This window comes from Coregonus lavaretus (genome assembly GCF_964263955.1).
Source record: "Coregonus lavaretus genome assembly, contig: HAP1_SCAFFOLD_3698, whole genome shotgun sequence".
Taxonomy (NCBI): domain Eukaryota; kingdom Metazoa; phylum Chordata; class Actinopteri; order Salmoniformes; family Salmonidae; genus Coregonus; species Coregonus lavaretus.
This window is the reverse complement of record NW_028160527.1, coordinates 20966-33367: the sequence shown is the minus strand read 5'-3', so window position 1 is coordinate 33367 and position 12402 is coordinate 20966. Positions and strand designations below refer to the sequence as shown.

The 12402-nt window shown below is 40.1% G+C and overlaps 1 protein-coding gene across 1 annotated transcript; it reads left to right on the top strand.

Moving 5' to 3' along the window:
- Positions 1–1527: 1527 nt before the first annotated feature.
- LOC311121702 (biogenesis of lysosome-related organelles complex 1 subunit 1-like) lies at positions 1528–9083 on the top strand. The gene is made up of 4 exons (XM_084196158.1): positions 1528–1690; positions 3548–3620; positions 4477–4609; positions 7163–9083. Exons 1-4 carry the CDS (start codon positions 1630–1632, stop codon positions 7271–7273), a joined length of 378 nt encoding a protein of 125 aa, XP_084052284.1. The 5' UTR covers positions 1528–1629; the 3' UTR covers positions 7274–9083.
- Positions 9084–12402: the final 3319 nt, after the last annotated feature.

Below are 12402 nucleotides of genomic sequence, written 5' to 3'. Positions count from 1 at the left end.
CCTTTCCCCCTTCTGATAACCAGGTGGTGAATCGCATCTCTGCATGTCTGGCAGACATATCAGTGTGGATGTCGGATCACCAGCTCAAGCTGAACCTTGGCAAGACGGAGCTGCTCTTCCTCCCAGGGAAGGACTGCCCGCTCCATGATCTTGCCATCATGGTTGATAACTCCATTGTGTCCTCATTCCAGAGTGCAAAGAACCTTGGCGTGACCCTGGACAACACCCTGTCGTTCTCTGCTAACATCAAAGCAGTGACCCGATCCTGTAGGTTCATGCTCTACAACATTCGAAGAGTACGACCCTACCTTACATAGGAAGCGGCACATGTCCTAATCCAGGCACTTGTCATCTCCCGTCTGGATTACTGCAACTCGCTGTTGGCTGGGCTCCCTGCCTGTGCCATTAAACCCCTACAACTCATCCAGAACGCTGCAGCCCATCTGTTGTTCAACCTTCCCAAGTTCTCTCACGTCACCCCGCTCCTCCGCACACTCCACTGGCTTCCAGTTGAAGCTCGCATCTGCTACAAGACCATGGTGCTTGCCTATGGAGCTGTGAGGGGAACGGCACCTCCTTACCTTCAGGCTCTGATCAGTCCCTACACCCAAACGAGGACATTGCGTTCTTCCACCTCTGGCCTGCTGATCCCCCTACCTCTGCGGAAGCACAGTTCCCGCTCAGCCCAGTCAAAACTGTTTGCTGCTCTGGCACCCCAATGGTGGAACAAGCTCCCTCACGACGCCAGGACAGCGGAGTCACTGACCACCTTCCGGAGACACTTGAAACCCTACCTCTTTAAGGAATACCTGGGATAGTATAAAAGTAATCCTTCTACCCCCCCACCCCACCCCCACAAAATATATAAAATAATAATAATAATAATAATAAAAAAAAATTTAAGACAAAAAAAAAAAAAAAAAAACATTTGTAAAGTGGTTGTCCCACTGGCTATCATAAGGTGAATGCACCAATTTGTAAGTCGCTCTGGATAAGAGCGTCTGCTAAATGACGTAAATGTAAATGTAAATGTAATTACTGGGGTAGCAGTAAATGATGGGGATAGGCGAACAAGTGATATATGTTTCAGTAAGATTGGATTTTTAGCGTTTATAGCAAAGTTTATTAATTGTACTGCAGGGATGGAATGTAAGTCGAAGAAAATTGAGGTTGTGGTGGCAGCTGCAGAGAGGTATTTGGGTGTGCGAAACTTGACATCAGAAGAGTTACAGGGAGTGTTAAGTGGTGATGTCCCATCATTTCAGGTTGAGGGCATGAGGTAGGAATGAATATATTTAAATAGTGGAGTAGGGTGGTGTTAATTATTAATAATATTTTTGAATCTGTGAGTGTAGTGTTAGATGGTAGGGTATTTCTTTATTTTATTTTTCAAGGAAAGATAAGGGAGTTGTACTCCAGTCTAGTAGGTGGCGGTAATGCAACAAATTGGATGCCAACCGCCGGTAAACCTCATCGAAGAAGAAGAAGACGAGAAACGCGATCGATTATCATCACGTGGTAGAAGTCTCTTCCGCATTGGGCGGTCTCGTGACAACAGCTTTGAGTCCTGCTAGCTAAATGAAAATATATCTGATTAAAACATTCAACTGAAAGAACAACAAAGTAAAAATGCTTTCTCGTTTACTAAAGGAGCACCAATCGAAGCAGAACGAACGAAAAGAACTTCAAGGTGAGAGGAAACGGAAGTTGTCTGACTAGCTAGCTAGCGATACTTAATGCTAAAACAATACTAGTAAATGTAGATGGCTAGCTAATTTGTTAGCAGCAACATGAAGGTCGTTCTAATTAAGTTACTTGTGATCCTGAACCTAGACTGGAGCAAAGGCAGACAACTGTTGTAAATGCTTGAGATGGGACAAGTAAATTGTGAATTTCGTGACTAACTGCATGTATAGGTAACTAACTAGTAAAGGCCGTCCACACCAAGGACGATAACTAACTACAACGATACATTATACATAGCTATAAAACGTTGGCGAGCATCCACACTAGAGGAAAGTGTATCGTTATAAAGTATCATACACCTGTCAATCAACTGATCAAAACGTCCAACTGCTCGCTGTAGGCCTATTAATAATGTGGTAACACAGGCCATTCAGTGCTTCTGGGTGTGTTCATTGTCATAGTGACTTCTTCCTTCTTCTTTGGGGTTTAACTGCGGTCGGTATCCAATATGTTGTAATGTTAATGTCCAATATGTTATAATAGCAATAAGGGACCTCAGGGGTTTGTGGGATATGGCCAGTATACCACGGCTAAGGGCTGTTCTTATGCACGACGCAACCGGCTAAGGGCTGTATCCAGGCACTCCGCGTTGCGTCAATCAATCAATCAATTTTATTTTATATAGCCCTTCGTCGCGTTTAAGAACAGCCCTTAGCCGTGATGTATTGGCCACATACCACACCCCCTCGGGCCTTATTGCATAAATATGCAACCCATCATTCATTAGCTAAATAATAGGCATAATACTTAAGTGAAGAGGATATAGGCCTAACCAATGAATTTCCACAGTAAAAAAAAAACGAAGCGCATCATGAGATGACAGGCTACACTTTGTGGGCTCCCAGTCCCTGTGGGTACGCAGCTCAAATCTCCCCAATTTATTAAACTTTTTAAGGACAAGAAAGCGATCAAGCCAACAACATCAAAATAACAACACAATGTAATAATGCATTTTTATTTTATTTTGGTTAATAAAGAATTCTAGTCGAAGCTGTAAACTGCAGTGAGCTGTAAACCACTAAAAAGCTCTGCGTTCTGAATGCATATTTCATTCCCAAATAATAATAATTCGATTAGGCAACCATTTGGGTCAGTAATGAGTATTTTCTCTACAGTTTACAAGGTCCAGAAAGGCACATTAGCAGCCAGTCAGTGTATATTTTGTCAGGATGTTATCAGCGTTCACAGATACTATTGGAAAATATGGCATTGGCATATTGATACGCTCTGTTTGTTGTGGATTATAATTCTCCTAAATTCTCCTATAATTAATGTTGCCAACAATATGCTCACATGCCCAGTTCTCCAGGCAAGCTTACCGTGCACTCCTCTCCAAGCAGCCTTGCGTACCTAGGACTAAGAACACTTCAATGGAACGCATTCTTTGATTTCGTTGGAGGGACAGGGAAAAAATCACTCTGAAAGTGATCCAAACGATAGCTCTCGTTCTCCACTCTTTTTGTAGTTATCGTTGTAGTATGAATGCTCCTGTTCACTTGAATTAGATTTTATTTAATTTTTTATTGTTATGGTTATCATCCTTGGTGTGGACGGCCTGTAACTCTGGTCCCATCATTCAACGACAACAAGAAATTGTATCTGCTTCTGTGTTAGTAGAGGAACTCACACTGATGCCCTGGAACAAAGCTAGCTAGCACATAACTAAGTAGCCTCAGAAATCAGCTAGCTAGCTTCTCGCTTCTTCTTGACCTGATAGCTAACCAGCTTGCTGCCATCTCCAGTGGAGGCTATTCCATTCACCCATCATGACATGACAGCTGTTTTCTTTTTCCCTGCACAGAGGGACGTAGACGAGAGGCAATTACTGCTGCCACCTGTCTAACAGAAGCCTTGGTGGACCACCTCAATGTCGGGTATGTATGCCCTGTTTGGAACTACTGTTTTATGTGCCCCATTTTATGTCCTATTGGTTCGAGTCATTCAGCTGTTCAACTCAGCCAATTCAGCTCAAATGCCTTGACACGTGACAAATTAGACCTATGTTGTAACCTGCATTGAAAATGTGTTGCTACAGTCATCTATATGAGTAGCCTTGACTTATTATAACATGTTATAATAGAAGAATGCCTGCCAATCGAAACCTGTGGAGCGATTTTAAAGTTCATCCTGGACTAAAAAGCATTTCATGGAGATTCTCAATTGAGTTGGGTTTTCAGTCCAGGACTAGGCATAATCTGGGTCGGGGAAACGACCCTCTGTGTGCTTAGCTTTCAATCACTGAGTTAACCAATGATGGCATGTGACTCCACAGCACAATGTACACTGGTAATATTGAATCATTATGAAAGTTACTTAGTGGCGAACCCAAAGAAAAGCAGCTTAGTGAGCAACAGTTGGACGTGACCACCATTGTTGTGCCGCTACGTTCTACTGCAGTGAAGGAGAGGAGGATAAAGTCAGGTGTTTCAACATTTCTCTCTCTTTGAGATTTAACGTTAAGGAGTCCATAAGGACATCATTTTACACTTTCAGGAGCTGTCAGTCTACTTTCTCTTCATTTTACAATATCAAATGGTATCTTTGCCCTTAAGATGTCGTCAGATCAACATTCTATTGAATAATGGAACTTAGTTAGCTTCCATCCTTGTGTCAATCTTTGAAATCATTTTCTGATCATCTCCTAACTCTTGCGGCTTATTTTTTAACAGGTGCTATACATCTTATCGCCTACTCATCTTCCAGTTGCTGTGTGCGATGTTTTAATTCCAGGGTGGCCAAGGCGTATGTGAACCAGAGGAAGCTGGACCATGAGGTGAAGACGTTACAGGTGCAGGCCGGACAGTTCTCCAAGCAGACTGGCCAGTGGATTAGTATGGTGGAAGGCTTCAACCAGGCCCTGAAGGTATACACACACACACACACCGTCAACCCTATATGGTCTTAGATTAGTAACCAACATCTCTAAATCTTTTGATGGTTGGTGAGTGGTGGCAGACCCCCATATTAATGAGTGTTTTAAAAGATTTCAGGAGAAGTGGTATGGGGTATTTTCCTTTTGCGACAAAAACAAAGTATCTTTACTATCCCTAGAGGCATTGAAGTTGGATTGAACTGTTCCACTCCTTTTTTTGATGTAACATGAGCTCTGTCACCTATCCAGTGAAACATTGTAATGTTCAAAATAATTATATATATATATATATATAGTATTCCCAGCCACCGTCACAACAGGAGGCCTTTTGCCAGGCCGTCATTGTAAATAAGAATTCCTTCTTAATTGACTTGCCTGTTTTAAAAAGAGGTTAAATAAAAATATATATACAATTTCCGTTCCATTACTGTAGGCCTCAAGCACATCAATATGTATGTGACTCACACAGCTAGCTACTGTTCTACCAAGACCGCTCGGCTGTAAGACAATCTCTGTGCTGTGTCTTTGTTAGCATAGTGGAGGTAAATCCAAACTCTGGTTGTTGAACATCAAACACAACATTCCCTCTCTCTGGCCTTCTACAATGTTCTGTGAAGCTGGTGCATTGTGCTTGTGTCATATACTGCAAACTGAGAAAAGAAAGTGTCACTAGCCTGAGGGACCTTGGCTTGGTCAGGGGGAGAGAGAGGAGAGGGAGAGAGATGTTTTGTTACCGTCAAAATACCTCTGAGTCATCTCAGTCAAAGCTAATTTTTTGCTTTCTCAAGAGGATGACTTTCAGGACCTTCTGACGATTAAATGAGATGAACCTCCATCATCATGTCTGGTGCTCATTCATAAAGTTGACAATACCACCCCCTTGTGGCCATTACCATAAACATATACTGTATTTGGATATACAGGGGCTTCAGAAAGTATTCACAACCCTTGACTTTTTCCACATTTTGTTGTGTTACAGCCTGAATGTAAAATAGATTCCATTTAGATTTTTTTGTCACTGGCCTACACACAATATCCCATAATGTCAGTGATTTTTATTTATTTATTATTATTTTTTTACAAATGAATGAAAAATCTTGTAATGTCTTGAGTCAATAAGTATTCAACCCCTTTGTTATGGCAAGCCTAAATAATTTCAGGAGTAAAAATGTGCTTAACAAGTCACATAATAAGTTGCATGGACTCACTCTGTGTGGAGTAATGGTGTTGAACATGATTTTTGAATGACTACCTCATCTCTGTACCCCACACATACAATTATCTGTAAGGTCCCTCAATCGAGCAGTGAATTTGATACACAGATTCAACCACAAAGACCAGGGAGGTTTTCCAATGCCTTGCAAAGAAGGGCACCGGTTGGTAGATGGGTAAAAAAAAAAAATCAGACATTGAATATCCCTTTGAACATGGTGAAGTTATTAATTACACTTTGGATGGTGTATCAATACACCCAGTCACTACAAAGATACAGGTGTTCTTCCTAGAGATGAAGGAAACCGCTCAGGGATTTCAGAGGCCAATGGTGACTTAAAAACAGTTTAATGGCTGTGATAGGAGAAACTTAGGATGGATCAACAACATTGTAGTTACTCCACAATACTAATCTAAATGGCAGTGTGAAAAGAGGGAAGCCTGTACAGAATACAAATATTCCAAAACATGCCTCCTGTTTGCAATGTGGCAAAGAAATTAACTTTATGACCTGAATACAAAGCGTTATGTTTGGGGCAAATCCAACACATCACTGAATACCAGTCTTCATATTTTCAAGAATGGTGGTGACTGCGTCATGTTATGGGTATGCTTGTCATTGGCAAGGACGAGGGAGTTTTTTTAGGATAAAAATAAACAACATAGAGATAAGCACAGGCAAAATCCTAGAGGAAAACCTGGTTCAGTCTGCTTTCCAACATACAATGGGAGACAAATTCACCTTTCAGCAGGACAATTACCTAAAACACAAGGCCAACTATACACTGGAGTTGCTTACCAAGAAGACATTGAATGTTCCTGAGTGGCCTAGTTACAGTTTTGACTTAAATCGGCTTGAAAATCTATGGTAAGACTTGAAAATGGCTGTCTATTAATTTATCAACAACCAACTTGACAGAGCTTCAAGAATTTTAAAAATAATAATGTGCAAATCATATACAATCCAGGTGGGAGAGGAGGACTCTGATATTTGCGTTTTTTAACACCTGTAACAGCCATTTCCTGCAATCTAGAGCCTTAAATGATAACACCTGTTGTTTACGAAGCAAGTGAAGAATAACAATTTATTTTATTTGATCCTATGGTTCTAAGATTAATTTAGCCTTTCCCAAGATGCTTTGGGAAACCTGGCCCAGGTCATTACCAGAATAACTAAAACAGTTATCCATTTGTAGTCTATAACGTGCAGGTTACTTATTCATGAACTTCTGGCATGTTTAGTTCTAACCCTCCCCATTGTATCTTTAGTGTTGACCCCTAATAAGGCCCTAACTTTTATCTAACCTTTTTTTTTATCTTTCTCTTGACCAGGAAATCGGTGATGTGGAGAACTGGGCACGTAGTATTGAGATGGATATGAGAACCATCGCCACAGCTCTGGAGTACGTACAGAAGGGACAGCTCACATCAGCCTCTTCATAGACACTCTGAACCCAAACCCAGAACCGGTGGACTGCTGCTAGGGCCAGTAGCTGAACCATCTCACTGTGAAGGAGTGGGTGGATTTACTGTGGATACCAGAATCCCGATAAGCCATCTCAAAGGATGATAGGTGGCTTCAGAGATGACTTTAATGCTTGTTCCAGTGTTCATGAGTGACACATTGTGTTACAGTAGGTATGTCTATGGACAAATAAATATTATTGATCAGAGCATCTGAGGCCCGTCGCCCAATGTTGTTTTGTTAACAACACTCGAATTGTTAAAAGGTCTACACCACCTATATTAACCTCGTGGTGGAAATATATAACTGGCCTCCTGCTATGTGTAATATTGGGCCAGAACCTCACAGATGGTCCATGTGAATTTAGTAACACTCCTAATAATGATTTAGCCGTTTACACAAACATTGTTTCCCCAGTGAGTCGATCAATGTGGGAGAACAAGACACAGCATTTCTAACTAATCACTTTTGTAAGATCTTCTCCTGTGAAGATGAATAGTTCAGATTGGGGTGCTAGTCTCTCTCTAAAAGTTCTTCCATTTCCCTATTCCCATGAGGATGAACAGGACAGCTAGCTAGGCGTGGAACAAAAGAGGCCTGTTTTGTGTAAAAGTAGCGTGGGGTAAATTTTAATTTATTGGCTTGTAATTACAAGAGCCAGTCTCCTGTTTAGAAAGAGACTGACTAGTAACTGGATTCTCCCTGTCTGACTAAAACAACCTACCCTGGTTGTTCCACACTGAATGATCTGTTCATTGTTGAGTAAGTTTACATGCACACTAATAACTCTATATTAAATGGATTGTGGCAGTAGGCAGATTACGCAATAGTCATGTAAACACCTTACTCTGCTTATCTTAATCGGCGTGAGGTCGTAATAGAAGTAAGCATATGCCGATTTAAACATCTGGTTTTCTGAGCAATATTTTTGAATTATTAGGACATGTAAAAAGCTTAAACGGAGCTCCAGCGCTATATTTGACCTGCACATGTGCCAGAACCAGCAGCACAAGTCTCCTTAGAATATGCGTGAGTGAAGTTCAGAAAAACTGAAAGTATGCATCTTAGAAATAGTTTTCACATACAACTTTATATGTACGAGCTTGGACTCAAAAAGGCTTCCCAAAAATAACATGGTTGCTGTGGTATAACTTTTATTTAGATTGGCGATTTTCTGTATTTATCAGCTTAATATTGCAGATAGATTGTAACTTCTCACAATGTAATTGTCTGCGTCACTTCCAATCCCCCATGTTTTTTATATATATACTCCCCATTATTACTTTTCAACCCCGCCATCCTTTCCCTACTTGGAGTAAATTAGTGAACAACAATGCCCAGGCCTCTACTTCCAGCCTATACTTACTATCTACACCTTATGGACACAGTTAATTTTACAATAATTCTATTATATATATTTTTTGTTTTTGCTCCTGAACTTCTTCTACTCTCAACCTCTCCGATCATTTTCATGTTGTCCATCCGGTTTGCTTCTATATGCAATATCTTTCTAACTGTGCTCTTTCCCAAAAGCTCCCAACATACAACCTATATACTTATTATGGACACAGTATGCTTACATTATTAGCTATCTTTGTTGTTGTTATTAGTCCCATCCTTCAACTCCATTCAATACCTCCCATCTATCTCTTAACACCATCCATATTGGATTTCTATTTGCCATATATATTTCAACCGTACTGTGATGTTTTACAAACATTCTGAACCTTTCTATTCTCATTGCTTCTACAGATTGTGAATTAAAAATAAACATTTTTGCTAAAAGTATTATTATATTATTGATTGATTGACTATGACTTTTCAGATCACCCAGTAATGCTATCTGCAAGGTTAGCTCCAGGTAAATATTGCAATCCTTTAGCCATTCCTGGACCTGTGTCCAAAAACAAGCTACAAATGGACAGAACCAAATCAAATGATCTAATGATTCTGTATCCCCCATATAAATAACATTCTATTGGTAGCAAGAATTTTATATAATCATTTAAATTGAAAGATTCTAATTTTTGAATCCGGTGTCGTTTTGCGTGTCAGTTCATAAACACTATGCCATGGGATCGGTACGTCAAAAATCTCTTCCCAACTATTTTGCAATCTATATGGGACAGCTGTCAATCCTTTGGTCCTTAAGTGAAACTGATATACTTTTTTATTTATCACAGTTTTCCTTTTATGTTCTTTAATGCAAGGCCGACAGACAAGTTCCTTACTTTCTCCCCTTTCCTCTTCCAGTTTTGCGGTAAGGCTGCAATTATTTGGTTGTAATTTTGGGTAGAGCAGACATTTCCATGTTTTTGTTAGCTGCATGTGCGACATAACTCCACCAGTCCTACCGATGATATCATTTACGAAGATTATACCTTTTTTAAACATCTTGTTTTAGAAATAGTGATATTTGGGAGATGATTTCCTTTTCAAATAACTGAAAATGAGTTGTTGCAATCTGAATAAAGGGAAAAAGGCCTTTCTTGAACATTGGGTGAGACAATCTTACTAATTTGCTTGAGAACCAGTTCGGATTTAAGTATAACTTTTGTATGACTGAAGCTTTTAGTGATAGGTCTAATGCTTTAATATTTAATTAAATTTCTGTCCTCTGAATTCATATTCATTATATAAATATGCCCTTTTAATTTTGTCTTGCTTGCCGTTCCAAATAAAATTGAATATTTTTTTCTCATATAATTTAAAAAACTGTTCACTAGGCGTAGGCAAGACCATAAGCAAATAGGTAAACTGGGATAATACTAAAGAGTTAATCAGGGTGATTTTTCCACAAATTGACATGGTAGTAAGATCTTATCTATTTTTGCTAACTTTCTATTAAAAAGTATTGGAGTGAGATCATTTATTTCATTTGGGATATGTATTCCGAGTATATCCACATCACCATCAGACCATTTTATTGGTAAACTACATGGTAATGTTAAAATTGTATTTTTTAGTGATCCAATACGTAATGTAGTACATTTGTCAAAATTTGGTTGTAATCCAGATAGGTTAGAAAATGTATCTAGATCCTGCAATGATCAAGTTAATCCAGCTACAGAACAAAGTAAAGCAATGATCAAGTTAATCCAGCTACAGAACAAAGTAAAGCAATGATCAAGTTAATCCAGCTACAGAACAAAGTAAAGCAATGATCAAGTTAATCCAGCTACAGAACAAAGTAAAGCAATGATCAAGTTAATCCAGCTACAGAACAAAGTAAAGCAATGATCAAGTTAATCCAGCTACAGAACAAAGTACAGCAATGATCAAGTTAATCCAGCTACAGAACAAAGTAAAGCAATGATCAAGTTAATCCAGCTACAGAACAAAGTAAAGCAATGATCAAGTTAATCCAGCTACAGAACAAAGTACAGCAATGATCAAGTTAATCCAGCTACAGAACAAAGTAAAGCAATGATCAAGTTAATCCAGCTACAGAACAAAGTACAGCAATGATCAAGTTAATCCAGCTACAGAACAAAGTAAAGCAATGATCAAGTTAATCCAGCTACAGAACAAAGTACAGCAATGATCAAGTTAATCCAGCTACAGAACAAAGTAAAGCAATGATCAAGTTAATCCAGCTACAGAACAAAGTAAAGCAATGATCAAGTTAATCCAGCTACAGAACAAAGTACAGCAATGATCAAGTTAATCCAGCTACAGAACAAAGTAAAGCAATGATCAAGTTAATCCAGCTACAGAACAAAGTACAGCAATGATCAAGTTAATCCAGCTACAGAACAAAGTAAAGCAATGATCAAGTTAATCCAGCTACAGAACAAAGTAAAGATAAAGTAATGTTGCGTCACAAGGCACTGGAGCTCAATCACATTCCTGTTTGGTAACCACTCTCGTAAATTCTGACAACATGACGTTTGGGTTATTGCATGCACAAATTAATCTAAAATACAACAAGAATATCCACCTTAGGTGATGAGCCCAGCTAACTTTTACCAGAGTTTTGTCACACAACACAACACAACGCCACAGATGTCTCAAGTTTTGAGGGAGCGTGCAATTGGCATGCTGACTGCAGGAATGTCCACCAGAGCTGTTGCCAGTGAATTGAATGTTGATGAGATCCTGGGGCCCATTGTCGTGCCATTCATCCGCCGCCATCACCTCATGTTTCAGCATGATAATGCACAACCCCATGTTGCAAGGATCTCTACACAATTGTGAAATTGTCCCAGTTCTTGGCCTGCATACTCACCAGACATGTCACCCATTGAGCATGTTTGAGATGCTCTAGATCGACGTGTACGACAGCGTGTTCCAGTTTCCGCCAATATACAGCAACTTCGCAGCCGTTGAAATGGAGTGGGACAACATTCCACAGGCCACAATCAACAGCCTGATCAACTCTATGCGAAGGAGATGTGTCACGCTGCATGAGGCAAATGGTGGTCACACCAGATACTGACTGGTTTTCTGATCCACGCCCCTACGTTTTTTTAAAGGTATCTGTGACCAGCAGATGCATATCTGTATTCCTAGTCGTGAAATCCATAGATTAGGGCCTAATGAATTTATTTCAATTGACTGATTTCCTTATATGAACTGTAACTCAGTAAAATCTTTGAAATTGTTGCATGTTGTGTTTATATTTTTGTTCAGGATATATAATGGTGTGTAAAGACAGTCATTGAACACTCGTCACTTTTTTATTAATATACTACATAGGGCTGCAGTCTGGTGCAGGGTAGAGTACTGGGTTGTAGCTGGCTAGAACAGTGACTAAGGTTAGTAGTGACTATTTAACAGTCTGATGGCCTGGAGATAGAAGCTGTTTCTCAGTCTCTCTGTCCCAGCTTTGATGCACCTGTACTGTCCCCTCCTTCTAGATGGTAGTGGGGTGAACAGGCCGTGGCTCGGGTGGCTGAGGTCCTTGATGATCTTCTTGGCCTTCCTGTGACATCTGGTGCAGTAGATGTCCTGGAGGACAGGCAGTGTGCCCCTGGTGATGCGTTGGGCTGACCCCACCACCCTCTGGAAAGCAATGCAGTTGCGGACGGTTCTGTTGCCGTACCAGGCAGTGATACAGCCTGACAGGATGCTCTCAATTGTGCAATGCTACATACTGACAGCTACA